At 45.7% G+C, this 20889-nt stretch overlaps 1 protein-coding gene across 4 annotated transcripts in view; it reads left to right on the top strand.

The window, feature by feature from the left end:
- The window catches only part of LOC116946382 (arf-GAP with GTPase, ANK repeat and PH domain-containing protein 1-like), a 140914-nt gene that overhangs the window by 69967 nt on the left and 50058 nt on the right, over window positions 1–20889 (top strand). For 2 of the 4 annotated variants that reach the window (XM_032961357.2, XM_032961354.2), the window contains exons 2-4: window positions 11365–11423; window positions 15987–16074; window positions 17317–17328. In XM_032961357.2, coding sequence (XP_032817248.2) covers window positions 11365–11423; window positions 15987–16074; window positions 17317–17328 — 159 coding nt within the window. The remainder of the gene's footprint in view (window positions 1–11364; window positions 11424–15986; window positions 16075–17316; window positions 17329–20889) is intronic. The other 2 variants (XM_032961358.2, XM_032961356.2) reach the window with 1 other exon arrangement.

Here is a 20889-nt window from a genome sequence, read left to right as displayed (position 1 = left end):
GGCCAGAGCCAGCCCTTTCATTCGCGGCCGCTGGCTGAAACGACGCTCTAGCACTCTGTCCGTGCCAGAATAATTAGCGAGTGCGAGTAGCGGTTCACGGTTGTGGAGAGGGGTGGTGCTGTGGGATGGGGTGACATGACGTGCGCCGCTCAATTGTATCCCCTGTTGGGGAATGAGGGCTGGCTACGGCACAGTTTGTCTGTCCCCGAGGCCTGTAGGCTCCATTATGGGCAACAGTGCAAAATGTCAATACTGAGTTTACTAGCAAGGTGGTCTCGATTTGGGTTTGTTTCTCTTTTGTTCGCTATTGGAGTTTTTTTTTAGTCTCAGTGAGGTAGTGAGAACGCGGTGCTTTAGACAACTTCCCAAAGACATTTGGCAAACAAACAAATCCAAAGGCATTTTGTAAAAAAAAGTGCCTGATATTTTAACTCTGGGGAGAAAAAAACACTCCAAAAATGTTAAACATTATTACATATTACATTTTTGTGCTATAATTGAATGATTAAAATGTAAATTATAGTTTTTTTTAAAATACATTTTACGTGTCTCATCATCAACTTCTATAACGTGTAATTTTACTTCCATTTCATGGGTTACACATATATTAAATACACCCCTTGTTTATGATCCACGATACTTGCTCATTCGTATGTCGTCACTGTGCTGGTGTGACTTTCCATGGGAATGCGTGCCTCCTCACCCAGCCGATCAGCCTCCTCCTCACCCGAATTAAACCATCGGGTCACTTGTTTGGGTAAACAGCTTACGCCAAGGGGATTGCGGCTACTCGTCACCAAGAACAGGCAGTGCATGTGCGCACTTTCCACGTCAACTCCACCCAAGTGAAATGTAGATGGGAGTGTGTGTACGTCCGAACCATGGATACGGTTTAAACGTGGTGCTCGTGCGCGCTCCGGCTGCAGCACGAACGCGTGCAGACACCACAACAAACGCGCCCCTCAATCGCCCGAAGCGTTGACGTGCTTCGCGCGTCATCGCTGAGATGTTAACTACTTCACCTGGCATGCAGGAGGTCGTGGGTTCAATCGCGATCCTGACGCCTGTATATTTGGAGTTTGCGTGTTCTCTCCCCGTGGTCACGTGGATTTTTCCCCGGGTCCTCTCCATTTAGAATCAACACGCGTTTATAGTATTTAGCTGCTATAGATTTCCACGTAATAAGCCACTTCGTTTAGCTTCTGAACACGAGCTATATAGCTCAGTGGGCCTTACCTGGTAAAAATAAAATAAAAAAAATTGTTTAGTTTGTATTCATCAGCAAACCTTGCGCTTGTTAGAGCCCGCTGGTAATTAAAGCGTGGCTCCACTGCCCCACAACTTTCAATCCGCGCCTCCGTCGGGTGTTAACCACTCGTGCGAGATATGCACGTCACTGCTGAGGTGTTAGCAGTGTGTGTCATTAACTGTACTTTTTTTGTGACACGTGGTTTCGGTCACATTATGCAGGGGAAATTAAACAGCTCCCGAAGATTATGTCTGCAGGCGCAGGGTTTTTTTTTTCTGTCAGCAGGTGTAATTCCCAAGTCTCTCTACCTCATCTCATTTAAATGTATGTGAACCAATATCGACCATTTTTACAGTGATCTTTATAACTAAATTGTATGCTTTGCAGTGCGTTTTTGTCTGTTTCTCAAGTGTGTGCCAGGTGTAATATTTACTACAATAGGAACAAATTGTGGCATATTTACTGAGATTGTCTGGCTGATGTCAGTCGCTCTGAGTGCCATAAAAGGAAATATTTGCCCTTCTGATGTGGTCGGTGGCATTTGACATGAATTTGCAATTGATCTCAAAGCGCTTCGATGATGCAAACAGATAATATTCTGCTGTAATATTGACATTCAAGTACCAGCATAATGGTTCCATAATTTAACATTTTCCAACCTTGACACTTGACGCTAATGAAAAGGAATGACCCTAGGCTTGCAGAATGGGGCTTTTGGCGCATCCACGCGGCCTCCGTGAGCTGCCAGGAATAAACACATCACACAGTCTCTTGACGTACTGTGGAAGGGTAGGATTGACTCTGGCCAGCCAGGAATATTTTTCGGCGATCAGCAAGTGGGGTACTTGTCTTCTGCGTGGCGGCAGTGACTGTGTCAGAGTGTCAGCATGCATCTGTGATTGCTTCTGCAGCTGCGGGCTCTGCTGGTGATGCAGGACTCGCTCAGGCTTCTGAATCGGCAATTTCCCTGTGTTCAGCTTGTAACTGTGATGCAAATGCTTCATATTGACGGTGCTGCTCAGACACGACTTTCAATTCACGGATGGGTGAATGTGAATATGAACAATTATAACGCATTTTTTGGAACGAATTTTTTTTTTAAATAAATATATGAATTTACTCCCGAGTGAGGAAAGGGCCTGATAGTTGCTTGGTGTAAAAAAGCCTTGCTCATAGTATACATACATTAATGCACACGTGGTTCTTGTTATCCGGCACCAATATTAATGTCATTTCGAGGAGCAACACACATCAGAGGTCGCAGCCAGGCTCTATAATGATTGGAGTGGCTGTGGGCGGCAGAGCTTTCTTTGACGAGGCCCAGCCGACTGATTGTCGAGATGGGACGCATTCAGTGATAAGCGAGCATGTTGTCTCTCACTTACCCACACACGCCAATGCCCTTGCCACTGACGCGTATTGGACAGACACCAGACCGCAAAGAACAGCCACGTTCCCCCGACACATTTCCCCCCGACACATTTCCCCCACGGACGACTATTTAGGGCGGCAGGAAAACGGATGGGGGCCATCGTCTCACCGTGCAACGTGAGCCGATTTGGCGTGTCCACTTGCAAGGTTAAAAACGGCGTTGAAATGTGGAGCCAAGTGTGAAATTGCCCTGGGAGTGACCACAGAAAGAGATCTTGATTTATCGTCCATTCGCTACGCACGTGACAAAGCGTGTACGTTTGAGAGCGCCCCTGTACCGATCGCAATTTACTGCAAGGTGAAAAGAGGCGAGTGGGTAGCGAGTATATATTGCTAGGGATGGGATGTGGTGATTTGCTGGATGCCAAACTGAGGGGTTGTGAGTTGGTGGCTGTGTAAGAATGGATGGTGGAGATCGAGTGAATTGTTGGAACGGTGGACTAAGCCGACTCCTCCGCTCCCTCGTGTGCTTGGACTTTGCCTGGGAAGCTCTGCTGATGCTCATGCCCACGGTGGTTGTTATACCCTCGAGTGCATGCGTGAGTCGGAGATTTTCCCTTCTCCTGTCATGTCCTTTCCTCATTATATATGCACCATCCCCTCTGTCTTTACCATTTCTGTGCTCATGAGGTTGTATAGTTTTCATGGCTTTTGTGTTTTGTAAGGCATTTTTAAATGCTGTGGAATTTCAGCGCCGAATAAACAAATCCAAATCCGCATCCTTATCCCTCCTGAGCAGAGGGGAAATGCGCGAAGGCGAAGCGATGCAAATAGCCGTGCCACCATGAAATGCCATTTCCCCAGAGATACATTCACCTGGGGCCTGGAATCCACACACATGGAGGGGAGGCGTTGATGCTTGATCTGCAACAAGGTGTGTGAGACATCCTCTTACAGCGGCACTGTGGTACTTGGCATGAGGTAGTAGACCAGGAAAGTCGTCGCTGGTGTATTTGGATTGCTTGTGTGCACAGTATTTATGTGAGCGCTCTGTCTACTTTCCACGGAAATCTGCTAAATATGCTGAGAATGATAAAGTATTAAAGCTTTCGTGACTGCATAAAATTACTCATTGGTTTTTTCGGTAAAGTCACGTATGTAGAAATACAATAAAATTATATTAAAACAAAAACAATCACGACGTTTCGATCACAACGCATGCGATCTTCATCAGGTGTCAAGAACAAATCACGGAGGTAAATACAACAAAAAGATGAGAATTCAACAAACCTGAAAAAACATTATGTGAAGCACATCCAGTCAGGCGAACAACACAGTTAGACACTTCCTGGCGGACCACGAATTTCAGAAGTGTTAAATTTCGTGTTCAACCTTTGGATTGCACATACCAGCATAGATAGAATGAAACATATGAGGTACACGGTCAGTAGAAATACATATACAAGTCCACCAAGAGGTAAGGAGGGAGGAAAGACGGACAGGGAGGCAGAGAGAGAGGGGGGTGCCGGAGGGATGAACAGAAGCTTAAATAGGAAATGCGGTTGGAGGGGGGGAGGGGCCAGAGCGAGAGCGGCAGCTCAAACACGCACATCTTACACATGCAAAACGGTAGCTCAAAGAAGGACCACCTCTTGTAAATACAAAACGGCAGCTCAAAAAATGACCACCTCTTATAAATACAAAACGGCAGCTCAAAAAAGGGCACATCTTACACATAATTACAACGGTAACTTCCCCGTAGAAGTGTGATAATAAAGTATTAAAGCTTTCGTGACTGCATAAAATTACTCATTGTTTTTTTCGGTAAAGTCACGTATGTAGAAATACAGTAAAATTATGTTAAAACAAAAAACAATCACGACGTTTCGATCACAACGCAAGCGATCTTCATCAGGTGTCAAGAACAAATAATCTTTTTGTTGTATTTACCTCCGTGATTTGTTCTTGACACCTGATGAAGATCGCTTGCGTTGTGATCGAAACGTCGTGATTGTTTTTTGTTTAAATATAATTTTATTGTATCTCTACATACGTGACTTTACCGAAAAAAAACCAATGAGTAATGCTGAGAATGGTACAACAGACGGTCATTGAAGGTCTGCTGGATATATGAATAAATATTTTTTTTACGTCTATAGCATGAGTTAATTTATATATGACATTGAGGACATGTGTGGAATGTATTACTTTCTAGAATTATGCCTCATTCATATTGGTTCTTACACAAAAGTAACCTCAGTGGGAGAAGAACACAGAGAATGACAACCGCAGAACTTGAAAGCGTAGGCGAAACCGACAAGGGTCGAAAGAAGTCCAACCCCGTGTGCTTTTTGTATCATGGGTTTGGGCGAAAATATCTTGAGTCGCCATTCTCCGGCACGCGGGGTCTCGCTCTCTGCGTGATTTCCAAAGGGATTCTTTGTCTCTTGAGATGATGCCGATAGCACCGCAGGAATATAACATCGTAGGAAAAAAAAAAGACCCCCAAAAATGTTTTCAAGAAACACGTGTGAATTATATCAGATTTTCAAACATATGTGCTTTTTAAGCCTCGCACACTCGTGCTGATCTCCACAAAGCGACGCAGGCGATCGTTACAGCTCGGCGCCTCGGTGAGCGTCGACAGATCCACGTGGCAACTTTTACAGTTGCATCACTTCCGGGTGGAACGAACGCATCGCCGCAATATTCGCTCCCTTCGAATTGAATGTCACGCCAACAATGAAGCTCTCGGTACGCAGGCAAGTTCCCGTCACGCCGCCGTCTCCAGAAATGGCACCGTGTGACGCCGCCGCTACAGAGGAGCGCCAACGTTTAGACTCGGCGCGGCGACATTGCAGATTATTCAACCGGAGGTTGGGGGGGGGGGGTGACTTGCCCGTCGTCACACGTACAAAGACGGCTGTTACCCTGCGAATATCTCCACGGGTTTGCACCAGGCCTTGAAACGCAGCGGTAAATGAGCGGCGATCGTTTCGCGAGAGTGGGATGCTCGCGGGTTTCCTGGTGTGCCACACTTGGTCTCGCCGGGGTGGGGGAGATGGGGGCCCTGCCCGCTAGCGGCATGGTGCCGCCTATTATTACAACTGTGTAACAAAAACAAATTATGTTTTGTTCTCGGATAGTAAGTGTTAATTGCTTATGCCTCAAAAGTACAGAGAATGGCTATTATTCCCCACAAACTTTGCTTTTTACTGCGTCGGATTAGCCGAGGTATTCCGAGCTCTGCGATCTTACATTCACTTGCAAATCCCATGTCTAGCTCCGCCCACTTACCCTTGGGTTGTACCCATCTCAAACCTGTATAACCTTTGGCTGCAGGAGCTCTCTCGCTGCATTTCTTTCTGCCTCAGCAGTCCGCCTGCTGTATTGTTTCACCTGAAGACGAATATTGCTTGTGTTGCGATCGAAACGTCGTCATCTATTAGTTCCTTTTCTATCTGCGTGACTTTACCGAAAGAACCAAAGAGTATCTTAGCACCTGTTTTGTTGCCAGGAAAAAAGGGGAAAACCTGTTCTCATGAATAGCATTAGTAGTGTTGCTTTGATTAAAGTGCAAGCAGTTGTATTACAGTCAGCTTTCATTCACAGTGAGTGTCATCATGAGCAAGAGGAAGGGTGGCAGCGGTTAGTGAATACATCGAAACACTTATTGCCTGGGGAGGAGATGAGAGGATAGCAGAGGAAAGGAGCAGAAATGACTGCAGAGCAGGGGAGAGGCAAAGAGATGACCGGAGAAGAGAGGAGGATATAGGAGCAGAGGAGAGGAGGAGAGAGGACTGGAGAGGAGAAGAGAGGAGAGCAAACGCCCCTGCTGCCCACCCAAGTTTTACTTGTAAACATGTAAATAAAAACAACAATTTGCTAAACCTTGGCCACAATATCTGGACTTGTCTTCACATAACAATGCATAGATTTCTGTTTATATGATTGTGGTTATGGTTGTACTTTATTAATCCCTCATTACATATAATGAAACAAGAAAAGGTAAAAAAACAGAGCAATGTAATACAATACACTATTAGACTTTATTGTAAAAAATAAAAGTCCATCCCATGTGTTAGTGAATTTTGAAATATTTTAGGCAGGAAATGAGTTTTCAAATTTTAGATTTTTTTTCTGGGGGGGAGACCCCAGACCCCCAGAGCCCCTGGAAGATTTGGTCCCCACCAATTTTCACTCTATGGCTACGGCCTTGCCGTGCAGGTACGGCAAAGGGCTGCCACGGCTCCTCCGTCCTGCCACTTTATTAATGTTCCGTTGCTTCTGTTGTGTACACACGGCGCATTCGCGTCTAGGTTTGCAGTTTTTATTTCGTAGGCCACCGAAGCACTATCCCCCCCCTGCCGCCCAGGCATAGCGAGCGAGCTGCACGCGGGCACTGTACTCGCAGTCCTTTTGTCTGCCGCTGAGAACAACAAAAAATGAATGTCATCCACCAATGTCATTCTTTTCTCAGCTTGTTAAGCCTCATCTTCTGGCATTCATGAAGATAATACTGAAAATATTTGCGTCAAATCTCGCGACGGACCACGGCAACACGACGTGACAATTTGTGAAATGACTGATGGCGAACGGGGGGGACATCTCCCCGGATTTCCCTCGTCAGCTGCGGCCTCATGCTGCCCGCGATCTGTTTGTTTGTTTAGACCGTGAGATCTCATCACAAACAAGAAAGGGAGGGTGACCTGGGAATTGGTGGTAATAAAAAATAGACAATGTCAGAACAAGAGTACAGAGAACTCTGCAATGGCCATGATTTATACAAGGGTCATAGTCGTGGTTATGCCATTTTAATCGTGATGGTCAAGGATGAAATGACATCCTCATTAGAGCCTGAAGAAGCACAGAATTGTAATTTGGGTGAGGATAAATGAAGAGTTCTTGCTGCACCAGTCATGGGCCCTGATCGAGGGCTCCTAAAGCGAAGACTGCCAACGAAGCTGCATATTTTTTCTTGGGACGTTGTTCGAAGGAAGCCGCAATACCACGGATCGCTGGTGTGGCATCGAGCGGCCAGTCTTCGATGTGATGCATCTGACAGAGAGCAAGTTGCTCAACATGGAGTTTCTCAACTCATAGGCACGTCACCCAGGAGAAGAAAAGCATCCGCTCATGTCACAGGGTGCATCAGGAGTGATGGTGGTATCCATCGTGTGGGTCAATCGTTACCTACCTCGTCCAGCCCCCCAGAATCGATTCCTGCATCACCAATTTGGCTCAACAAATAGTGGAAATTCACCCTTGTCTTATTTAACTGCTGCTCTGGGTTTTTCTTAATGAGTGAATGTGGGCCGATTTTTCAGCAAACCTTGTTTGGGCAGCCCTGACAGTGCGGAAACTTTCTTGCATGTCAATCAGCAAACATGCAGCTGTACTTAACACCATCAAGAAAGGGAATATTATCTCACCTCAATTATTGGCTTCAACAAATTCATAATACTGTGTGCCTTTGGCTTTACGGGCCACATCAGTTCCCATTCCCTTCTTTGCGTGTCACGTATTCCGACCGGAGAATTACACGCCGATCGTAGTCTGCCGATATTTTCGTCTCGAGGGCCCCAGTGTGATGGTTTTTGCTCGGCCTTGCTCTGCTGTCTCGTGACTCCAGCAAGCAGGAATGCAAATCACTTTCCGTCTGTGGCAAATAATTGGTTCCAATTGAAATGTCATCAGCCTCCCTGTGCCAAGTTTTCTGAAGTTACGCTTCTCGTTGGGCAATCTCTCAAACAAACCCACATGAATCTAAACCACAAGGTTAGATAATGTGCCTTTTTGTATTTACCACAGGTGGACCTTGACTTTAGTTTGCGTGACTGATGACCCATGCCCCAAATAAACATCTTTAAGGCGTGCAGGTAATTTAAGTTTGTCTATGCTTGTGTTTAGGTTTAGGTATACATTTTTCAGATCGGAGGTTTTTACCTCCGATATACTAAAGGGTTTATTTGCAATTTGTATACCATCAGAACAAATCGTTTTACACGAATTTTCATGTGTGACACACCCACCTTCAGGGGCCTGTTTGGGGCAGTATAGTAAGTAGGTTTCTGACTTTTCCGTGCAGAGTTTGAATGTCGTGTACGTCAGTCTTGTCCAGCTACTCTGGTTTCCTCCCACGTGATGAAATGCAAAAAAAGAGGTAATGTCCAGCACTTGCCAAGCAGGCAGGGCCCTCTTGAAAATTGACTCATGTTTAATATTTTCCTCGATCTGGCACGGCCACGTGCCGTAGCGCATGCCAGTGCCGCGATGGGCCGTCTTGGCCAAGCGAGAGCCGCTTACTTCTTTCTGGCTGTGGGGGCTGCACATAGTTCATCAGGAATGCGCGCCTTTCTCCGAGAGCATTACTGTAAATGGACTCGCGCAAACTCGGGATACTCCTGCGTCTCCATATATGGTTCTTGCGTCGCTCATTATTTTCCATGGCACGTTTCCGCAATCCTGATAAATATTGATTTATGCCTGGCGCGCTATCACTGATTGTGCCTATAAATCCATAAGGTGCAGACGAGGCCTTTGTGCGTTGACCGTATTGTCCCGAGGACCTTTATGGTTGCAGACTTTGAATTGCATGTGCTTTGAGTGTGGCGACTTAGTAACTCTCGGAATTTTGTAAAGGAAAAAAATGTATTTACACAATACTTTAATAATGTGTGCTTGTGTGTGCATAATGATGGCATTCATCATTATATACGTACTTCAACCCGTGATTCCTCAGTGGTCGATATATCGTGGACAGTTATAAAGGTTTCCTTTTGGGTGACTGGTTTCCACCAAAGGAATATGGAATTTCCGTCATCGTCTAAATATAATAAACAAAGCTTAGCACCGCCTAATGCTCATTTGTGTATCGGACAATTTGGCTTTTGACTATATTTTAGTGCGAATATGAATGCCTTTGCACTGTGCAATTTTTTATTCCGAAACCAAAATATTGGCCTTTGACAGTGGTCCACTGACCATGGGGTCGGTGTCACAGGGAAGAGTTCCCTAGAGTCCCGTCTTGATTGTTGTTGTTTATTGCCCTGTGTCACCCGTCATGCCTCATGTGCTGTCACGTTTGCTCGTGAACACAGCTGATAGGAGCAAGCTGCCCTCCCTTAGTGGACCGTTCCAGCACAGACTAATTTTTCATTCCAGCCACGGCTCGACTTGGGGGAGGGATCCGAGGCTGGCGTCTCTGTTGTGCCATTATTGTGGCCAGCAGTGTAAGACAGCGTGACCTTTTTGTCCTGTCCCAGCGGTTGCGGAGCTGCCAAATTTGCGTGAGTAATGGTGATAAATCCGGGCATTAGAGTGGAGCGCAGCCGAGCCTCCCAGACCCAGGGTGCTGTGTGGTCACATAAACACTGGCAGAGCACCACCGGGTGCTTTGACTCCACAAAATCAAAACCATCGAGCAGAAGTCGCCACGTCGTCATTCGCCTGGTATTCTTGCCAGTCTTTTGAGTTTAAGAAATGGATTTTCTGTATTCAGTCTCTGTTCTAAGTCTTTGTATCTGACATTCCCCGTTGGGTGGGTCCTGAGTAGTTTTTTTAAATGAAAATTCGCACGCGTTCTGAATATACTACTGTGACGTAGCAAATGTATTGCCAGTATCTTAAAAAACCTTAATGCATTTCTATCCATTCTCAATGTGTACACCGTGGGCACAGACAGCTTTGACAAGAACAACTTTTCTCTGCAATATCGTGAACTGCGTTGTCCAGTTTATTTCCGCATACAATTGTAGTGAGTTCAACTGAGTCGCAGACGTACTCTTTGGAGGCAACACATTTATTAACACCAACACACGGGGTAACTACCCCTTGACACTGTAACAAGCTATGGTGGTGGACCACCAGGCTAACTACGCTAATTACACCGTAACTTGTTACAACGGACCGGTAACCCAGCTTAGGTCCTGGTCCACACGTTGGTGACTCTGTAGGACGTAGAACGGAGATTTCTTCAAGATGAACAACCCGGCTTATATCCTCTGTGGCGTGGCTGCCTCAGCCCTTGGCCACGACCACCTTCCAGAATCCTCGAGCAGGATCTCGACCCTGACACGTGACCACCCCTAGCCCCCACTTGGGGCCCCTGTGTAGACTTAACCGGTCACGTGTCCTCTGGAGTCAGCCAGAGTGCCACGGCCGGCACTCCCGCACCCTATCCTGTAAGTGCCGGCACTGCACGCTGAGCGTGGTGCCACCCAGCGCTGTCAGGCAGCGCTCACCGAGCCCCTCCAGGGCCGGTACTGCACCCACATCCACGTGGTGTTAGGCGATGTCGCTACATCGCTCACCGAGCCCCTCCAGGGCCGGTACTGCACCCACATCCACGTGGTGCCCGCGATGTCAACACACCGTACGCCGTGCCTCTCCAGGGCCGGCACCACACAGTGACATCACGCGATGTCCCTACACAATTTTAGGGCATATGAAATGTTGGCTAAATCTCAAAATTGCAGATAAAGTTCATACCGTTTCATTTCAACAAGTTTAAAGTTATGCATTGTCCGTTTTGAAAAAAAAGTTAAAATGTGCAACTTTAATAATTCATTAACATTTTTATTTAATACGGCCAGTATGAATGTACCAAGTGTATTAATGTGAGTTGTGTGTGTGCGCTGTTTTTGTGTGTTCTGTGTGTCCTGTGCGCTGTGTGGTGTGCCGTGTGGTGTGTTTGTGTGTTCTGTGCGGTGTGCCGTGCGTGCTATGTGTTTTGTGTCCTGCAGACTCATTTGTAAACAGCCAGGAGTGGACCCTCAGCAGATCTGTGCCAGAGCTCAAAGTGGTAAGTGTTCCCTGTGTTCTGTGTTTCCTGTGTTCTTGGTATGTCGAAGAGCAATGGGAAATTAGTACCTTTCTTGCTGTTATTCAATCATTCTAATTATTTGTTTTTTTTTAAACCACTCATTAACCAAAATTTGCTTGTTCGACAGCTTTATTCTTCCAATACAACTCAGTGTCATTCTGATGTGCCTGTTGACATTTCTTCATAAAATGCCAACATTCGCATAATTAATGTGTCGTGAAATTATTTGATGTTAATTATAACGGTAAAATTTACGTAAAAGTATCATTTTTAATATCAGTTTCTGCAAAATCCTCTGGTAATTGTATTGCCGTATTGGAACAATTTGTTTCATACTCATGCCTCGAGTTCGTCCGATGGCCAGTGGAGGGTCCCTTACGTTTGGCTTTCAGCTCATGTCGGAATGAGCCGGGAAATGTGTTAAGTTAATGTCATTTGTGCCTATTGCCTTGTCTCCCCATCGAACCATTTCAACCCATCAATTAATCAACTTTTTTAAAGAAGCATGCCTCGGCCCTTAATCTGTAACTACAGCTCGCAGTGTGCCCATAATATGATACAAAAGGGCCCAACATTTTCATGATTAAATGTTTACCTTGTAATTACTGGCAGTGCCATTAAATACATTGCACCGCGGCATTTCCCATATACCACTGCTGTACCGGAACTGTAATTCAATTGCTGATTGGTAGCTTAAACAGGATTGGTGTCACTTTCCCCAGTGTTCACGGATATAATTGCTGGTATGAGTTAAGCATGAACAAACGTGGCTTTCAAATGGACAATGCGCTTTCAGTTTCGTAAAACCGGTTTATCACACATTCCATAAATGGGCTCTCAACTCTATTTTCAGCCGCAATTATTAATGGCAGAAGACAAATTTGTGACCCAACCGCAAGATATGTTCTACACAGTCTTGTATTGTCCGCACAATCTTTGCTGTATGTTAGTGGGTTTCTTTTCAATGCAACATATATACTGGGCTTTGTAGTTATTGCAATGAAGGATCATGAGAGGTGGTGGTGGTGGCGGCGGCTTGGGGAGGGGGGGGGCTTTCATCCAGCAGTGGATTGACCATGGCTGAAGATGATGAAGCTTTATAAAATATTACAACTTTATTGGTGTTAACTACTGAGTAGTTCGGCTGCTTGATGGATGGAGTGGAAAGTGAAGCCTCCACCACTGCCTCAGGCCCACCGAACTGGCATGAGCACTGCTCGGTGTATTTTAGAACGGGTGGGGGGGGGGCAGATGGGGTGGGGGGGGGGCAGATGGGGCGGGGGGTTGGGCGAACTGCTTACGCACTTTAAATAACAATTGGAGAATGCGTATGTACCTTTTTTTGCGTGCAAATGTAGCGTGTGGGGGCCGGTGTGCGCGAGGGCGTCGCTTTCCTTTGATATCGGGACGGGGTAGAGGTTCATGCTTCATTAGGAAGTGCGTTTGAGGCAGCAGCAGCAGCGCGCGCCCCTCTCCCAACTGCTCGCTTGTTAGCGCTCCTATCGTATGCGCGGCACCCTTTGTTGTGCAACTACATCGCTCGCAGAAATGTCTCATGCTGCACTTTCATAATCATGTGCACGATTTCCCGACACGGGTCAAATTTTAGGACGGTAAAAGCATCGTTTCCATCGTATCAGGACACTCGCGGATGTTGAGCAGAGAAGCGTGCGCGCTCGTGCGGGGCTGATGCGACCACACTGGCGGTTTTTCCAAAATTCGGCTCTTGTGGCCATAGGAATTAAAACGTACGTCCGCTCATTGCGGCGTTATGTAATTTTCGCCCAAGCATGTGTCTCGGTGAAAGCTCAATGTGAAAAAAATTCTCGCCTACAATGCCCACTTTCTCTCTCTCTCTCTGCCCGTGATGCAGTTTGACAATTCGTTGAGGCCAGCGTTGGGTTGCGCTGTGCCCTGCCCCTTTGCGACGTCTCCGCTGATGAGTCGTGTGGATCGGCTCCAGACATCAATTTTGTCAGTGGCCACTGTGGTGGTTCGTGCAGACGTCTCCGGCCAAAACACTTCCCACAACCCAGTTTTGCATCGACGCACGCGCAGTAAAGAGACGCGAAATAAAAATATAGAAACAAAATAAAGAGGCAAAAACCTACTTTATTGGCAAATTAAACCTATGTGGAGGTTGTATAAAGTGTTATGCTTGTTATAAAAAAAATATATATATAACATCTTGAAAAAAATAATGAAAGTGTCAAATCAAATAATGCATTGTCGAAAAAAAAAAGCAAGAGATTTGTTTTCACGTCGGGTGGTGGTGGCACCGTGCGTTTTTGCGGTGATTGATGCCAGGGTAGGTCTATTGAATAATTGGCTAAAATGTAATCAATGCAATAGCAGACCTGGCATTTTCTTATAAAGCTGCACAAGAACACGGCCCAGCCCCCCCCCGCGTGCCGAAGCGTGCGCACGCTGCTCTCTCGACGTCTGCCCCAGGGGGCCAGACCTTCCCGTGGCTCTCCGCTATAAATGCAGCGTATGGGTTCTCTCCCACTGGTCATCAGCAGAGAGTAGTGGTTCCCATACAAATGTTTTTTTTTTTTTGCACCGTCAGGGAACCAGCAGTGTATGATCTTTGTACTGGCTTTATGTTATCCCAATACTGTACTTATATGCACTACGTATTTTTTCGAAGACAAAAGATAGAAAAACACCGTGAACCGAAAATGGTGTGCCAGATTTATGAATAATTCTGAGCAATTATTAGCTGGCTGATTCGTTGCTCCGGAAATAGCCGTGCCCCTTTTGTGTATTTTCTCACCAGTAATTGTATTCATGTAGTGCGTACGTGTTAATTGTCTCGCGTTTGTGTCACCACAGTCTGCTGTTCCCAGCAGAATGTTCCGCACAAACCGGATTCCATACCTCATGGGGAATTTCCTTATTACACGTCGAGCAATGATTATAATTTTAACTCTGCGTTGTCCTAATTTTACCTTTCTCGTTGTTTCGTAGCATGTCGTGTTCGTGTGTGTTTTGTCTGACTGTGATGTTGATGCATTATATCACCGTATTGTTGTGGTTTTTGTTCTTGTGTGTAAGTCGTTAATTACAACTGTAATCCCACCCCTGTGTTAAAGGAACAGCATTTCCCAGACTCCATTCTGATTTCTTACTTGCACCTTACTCACATATTTAATTATGTAATGATAGTTTACTTAATTTTGTCTATGCACTGCTGGATGAAGGCCTCCCACGAATGCCAACTCTGGGGTGGCCTTCGTGTCACCAGTTGGGGAAAAATAACACGAAGCATGGTTAGGATGTGTCCTTTGAAAAGCCTTCAGCTTCATGTATATTGCATTACATAAAAGTAACCGATTTTCAAGCATGCGTTGTGTGTGACTCTCGTTGAATGGCAGGCCGTGAAAAATTCTTACACATGTTACTTTGTCCATATTGGGTGAATCCGGCCTTACACTAATTACCTGGTTCTATATTTGAAGCTTTCGTGACTGCAAGGATCCATACTCTTTGGTTCTATTCGGTAAAGTCACGTAGTTAAAAAATTAAACAACAAAAAATCACGACGTTTCGGCCACAACACAAGTGGCCTTCATCAGGTGAAGGGACCAAACTGTCCAGAGGACAGTGGACAGCGTTGGAGTGACTCCAACGCTGTCCTCTGGACAGTTCGGTCTCTTCACCTGATGAAGGCCACTTGTGTTGTGGCCAAAACGTCGTGATTTTTTGTTGTTTTATCTTTTACCTACGTGACTTTACCGAATAGAACCAAAGAGTAATTACCTGGTGTGGCGATTCAGTATTTCCAGTGTAGAATCAAAGGTTGCTGTGCAAAGTACTCGCCGTACCAGTGTCTTGCATCCTGCTTAAGGTTTAAGAATCACTCACTATGCACAGCCTTTTCCGCTGCTGTGACATAAGGGATCGTTGTCTCTCCGCGTGTGTGCATGCACTGTATATGAGATTCCATCATAACAGTGTTGACATTAGGATCGGTCTACATTTGCACCTACTTCTATCAAAGAAGGCAAACTCCAGGTCACATTGATGAGCTGGTCGACATGGAAAAATTCCAACAACTCCACCCTCCTCAGTTTCGACCCAGCTGCAAGTGCCCATGTGAAGCGCCAACCCCGATGACTGTGAATATTGGGTCCTTTGAGATTGCTCTCCCAGTTCCTCATTGTTTCTCTTGGGTGCCCGTGCATTGGGTGGACAGGACCAGGGGTTATTTACATAAAACTTATTTTGTACAAATTTCCTAAAGCTTCTATTTCAAATCGGTGTCAATTAAGATAGCGTTTCTCAATGAGGATGTTTTATGCAACTACCCAGAGGACTTTACATTTATCTGGGTCTGTCCGGGTCAGCTACCTGGAAATATTTACTACCCCTAGCACACCACATTTAGTATGATCTCTTGCTATGATAGTGGCTACAAGCCACGTGCCACCTACGACAGTCTACCAGCGGAAAATATTCAGCGACAATTTGAGCACTGGACGGGGGACCACTTTGCCGTAAATTCTGACCTCGGATTTGTTGTGCTGTACCTTCCACTAGGGGATCCTGGGAAACCTGGCGAGTGGCAAATCAGCGCTGGTGCACCGCTACCTGACGGGCACATACGTGCAGGAGGAGTCACCGGAAGGTAAAGCCCTCGCTTGGTGTCTCGCACGAGTTTCTCTCACAACCTTTGCTCGTTCTCCTGACACTTCAGCCTCGATTGTGGACTCCCCGCCATCTGTTCCTTCTTACCTCACATTTTGTTCCGTTTCTCTTTCCCTGCTTCCCACTATATAACTTCATCTCCCGGACGTTTTCTCGCTCATGTTTAGCTCCAAATCTGATTGAATGATTTCTCCTGTTATTCTGCTTCTCTGCTATTGTGCTTTTTGTGTTTAGTTTGTTGTCCTTCCCCCACACCTCCGAGTAGCACGGTTGGCCACATACGGTGTGAAAGAAGTTCAATGTACATACCGTACATGCTGTTCCGTCTCTGCTTACCGTTTCCCTCTCTCTCTCTGTCTCTGCGTCTGTCAATCTGTCATCCTCATTTGGCCTCATTATTAAAAGAAGATCCGTGGGATTACAATCATTTGTCCCGCGCCGTGTTCTGTGCGACATCTGCATAGACACTTTCGCACCTTCTACGAGTTCAAAGACTTGTGTATTAAATGGAATTATGTCACCATGTAACTGATGAGTCCATGAGCTAAAAGCGAATGAAACAATGAGTCAAATTGGATTTTGTTTAATGGACTAAAACCCCCACGTGCATTATAATTCTAAATTTGCATCCACACAAAGTTGCTTCTTATTGCGTTTGGTCTTTTGTGCATTTTCTGCAGACGTGGCTTGGCTCGTATGTGTGCACCACTCTCGCGTACGAGTCCTAAACTGTGGATGACAGACGACAATACTTGAGTTCTGAATGTGCGGCACGAGCAAGTTTAGTCCGGACACGCCACTCTCGCCTTTACTATGGCCACGGCACACTAAGTGCACAATTCATGTTGGTCTTAACGTCAACTTACATCTCCCGGCAGTGATCAATGACTGCGCTGGCTTGCCGTCTCGTTTCTGATATGCACCGTGCCGTGGCATGATGTGGCGAGTCTTTAAGGTCAGCCGCCAGGCTTCGTGTAACCACGAGAAGGGAGACAGCTCCTGGCGTTACCGTACCCGAGTTCACCACTGATCAGCCAGTGCTTAGTAAATCACTGTTACGTATGCCCTTGTAAAGGATATGCATTGTAAATACAGCTGTCATGTGTTTGTTCCTGATGCCATTAAATTTAAAACAACCACTGTGTGACATTATCCCAGCCTTTTATTTTCTCTTAATCTGAGTCACGGCCCTTATTTATGTTCTTCTTCTGTTTAATTCCAGCGCTGGAAGCAGGTAAAATCGTGTATTTCTATTTGATTTGTTTGGTTTATTTTCTTGGGTTTGTCATTGGTGTGTTGCCACGGGGCCGTGTGTCACGTGCGTGCAGCGTGTGGCTTTGGCACGGAGCCACGGCTGTGCTGCGAGTGGCCCTGCCTGCTGCGAGCGTCGCTCGATCCATCCGCTTTTGGTCTCGCACGTGTCTGTCGGAAAAGCTGACCTGGTGCTTTGTGCCGCCCCGCTCACTTGCTCACTCTTTCGTCGCTTGCTCGGTGCTTGTTCTGCTTCTCCTGTGGGGTTCAGCACTGCTGCATGGCATGATGATGTCCTCACCCTTGACGTTGTCCGTCGTCGAGCAGGGCCGCCGTTTGCCACGTTCGCTGTCTTAGCGCAAACGCGTCGTTTATGCTCAAGCTTATTATGAACAGAAAATCTACTTGCGAAGTTAAACAGCGACGGTATGTAAGTGTTTTCTTCCGGGTTAGACCACACATATTAAGCGTATCTTCTCTCAAGCTTCTGCCGTGACCAACTGCGGGAATTTTCAGCAGTAGCACACGGCGGACGCTTCAGATGAGTTACGCTCAATGCTCAAGGGTGGAGGACACGGGTGTGCTCAGTTGGAGCTCGTCTTCTCTATGATTTCTGTGGGTGATGGTAAAGGTCACCCATGGGACCTTTTAACATCACATGGTTTTTTATTTTGCATCCTTTTCAGAGAGGTGACATCAGAGGAACCATTTTTGCCAGTGGCCACCTTGACTTTAACCTACCCCGAGATCCTAACAGATTCCATTATGAGCAGTTGTTCAGAACTGTTTCTGCTTAAATTACTTCCATATTGTTTGTGTTCTGATGAATTTGACACGTGTTCAGAATAGGCTTCTAAGTGTAAGCACAGTTATTATATTTAAATACTCCTTACAAAATAAAACCTTAGTAAAAAAATTATGTATAAGTAACCCGTTACGTTTGATTATACACCAATGTTACTATGCTGCTCTGATGGCAAACAAAGAGCTGAGCATTGCTCCACTAAATCAGCAACTACGGTAAAACGCTCATCACCCCACGCAGTGAGTTCATAGTTCGAAGTGGCTGTCAGCCATTGGAGTTACTTCTTTAGCAGAGGACTGAGCGTGCCTCCTAATTAAGCCATGCACAGACCTCGGCTGCTGGATTAATAATGTATCCACCTTCCCCTCCCGGACAGTAAACATTGACGCCAATTAAAATTAGCCGTGTGGCTGTTTATCGTGCTGCCACAGTGCAAGTCTGCTGCAATGATCTGTACGCAGAAGCGGCGCGTGTGTTGCTATGTGCCTCCGCAATCACAGTGCAACGATGCACGTGTGGTACCTTAGCTGTCGGCCACATAATTAAAATAAAATATTGAAAGAAAATAAAAAACAAATTGCCATGTTTTTGGGAATTTCCGTGTGGTAATGTGATGGGAAGGAAGAGTGGGGTGGCAGTGCACTAAGCGCGAATTATGTCTCTGAAGCTGAGGAATGACATCATTCCCTTGGTTGCCATGGCAATAGATACCCACTCTGCCTCTATGCAATATCGGTTAGAGACAGCTGTTTTTTTTGTTATTCAATTATTTATTTACATTTTTAATTGCCATGTAGAGCCATGACAATGTTTGGTTATAATTTAAGCGCATATGTGCATTATCCAATTTTTGTAAACTATGAGAAATCTGTGTAGAAGATGGAATGAAAAACATTCCATTAAAAGTCCCTGGCATATGTTGCTTCCGTGAAGAAATAATTTAGTGAACCAATAACAAACCTCTCTATCACGGTATTGTGCGTGGGCATATAACAGACGCATATGCTCATGAGAATGAAATTCTTATTGGCAGAATATAAAACCATTACGATGGTCACATGACGCAAATCAAGTCTTAGTGATGCGATGGTGCAGCTGATGCTGTGAGGCCAAATGTCAGGACCCCGTGAACCCTGCCTCAGTGGTGCCCCCGTGCAGCTACTGCAGAAGCCACCACATTATTACATCGCAAGGGAAAAACAAATCAATTTTTTGAAGTTAAAGCAATGGCGTCCGTCCAGCTTGGAGTCCAATTCCCATGGAGTCTGGGCTCAGCCAGCTCACCCTGTGACCCTGGGTTGTAGTATCGGCAAGGGAAAGATTAAAAAAAACATTCTCCGTCTCTTCCTTGATGTGAATCGAGTGTCGCTTACGGTTCATTTGATGCCCTTCTTCCGAGTCCCATTGTTTATTGAATTAAATATAGTGTCCCAAGGTGCACAGATTTACCCAAAAATCTATATCCCGCCAAACACTGTGCAGGCAATGAGGCACGGATGATATCCTGGTGATGCCTGGTGACAGGCCACTTTTGGCCATGATAATGCATGGAGGCAATTTTATGGCAATTGACAATCGTCACCAGAACTGTTTGCCACATCATTTTTAAATATATATTTGAGGAAATTTTCCTATACTGTATTTGGCAAAATATGAATGCTGCTTACATCCTCTTAGAAGAGAATGGGATGGCAACTTCCAGATCACTGACAGGTTAGATGACTGCCTTAGGTTGTGTGCTGTGTAGACAAATCATTGTTCATTAAGCAAATGTTTCAACAAACTCTGCTTTCATTGGCTAGACATTAACTCTGTCGCTATGTCGTTGCTGTAGCGAGTTGCCATAGCTGCATATGGTAATTGTGCTGCAGCAGACAATTTCTGGCGACAATTTTCCTTAAAGTCCATCATGATCTTACGGAACATCTTGTGATGCCTGCTTAACAATCCGAGCCTGACTGCGAAATGTGCCTGATGTCATGGCAGGGAGTGGGGAGGCTCATTTTCGCAATGAATTCCACACTCTACCCATCGCACATTGATGGACACGCAACACACTGGAAATTATTTGCTTTAAACAAAAGCTTAATATTACATTTAAAAAGCCACAAAAGCACGTGTCATCATGGTTATAGTGCTTTGCGCGTGCTTCCTCTTGCTGGTTTTCTCTGCCTGTGATGACAGAGGCTTCAGACTCCCTCAAAGTATCCCTGGCACAAAGCAATGTAGCTGCATGAAATTACACGCTGCTTTAATATAACGCGAACCCTACCCTCCCCTCCGAGACGGGTAAAAAAAAACATCGTTAAAGAATAAAGAATAGTGACTAATAAAAACGGCAGTGCTGTTAATGGTCTCAATTAGAGGTATAAGAACTGCAGGCACTCAACCCAGTTTGCGTTCAGTGGGGAAGGCGTGATATCCACACCACGTCGTGCACGTTATGATTAATACTGTACATCACAAATCAGGTGGCCCATGAGCGGCTGTGATTGAGCCAGCGACAGAATCGTGCTTGGGTTGAGCAAAGAGAGCAGGGAGATGTTCTAATGTGATATGCTTAATTGACATTCGTTTAAATACGTATTCCGATTTACACGTGTTTTCATCGCATTCATTACACGAGATCAGAACTGTCGATTGCAACGTGGGCATTGAATCGCATTTTACGTGCGTGACTTTCGTGCCAATGCGCCGATGTAAAGAGCCCCCCCACATGAGGCTCCGAGACGAGAACAG

The sequence above is a fragment of the Petromyzon marinus genome, chromosome 2 (assembly GCF_048934315.1).
Source record: "Petromyzon marinus isolate PM22_M1 ecotype Great Lakes invasive population chromosome 2, UKy_Petmar_22M1.pri1.0, whole genome shotgun sequence".
NCBI lineage: Eukaryota > Metazoa > Chordata > Hyperoartia > Petromyzontiformes > Petromyzontidae > Petromyzon > Petromyzon marinus.
Note: the sequence above shows the minus strand (reverse complement) of the source record. Positions and strands in the feature narration are given on the sequence as shown.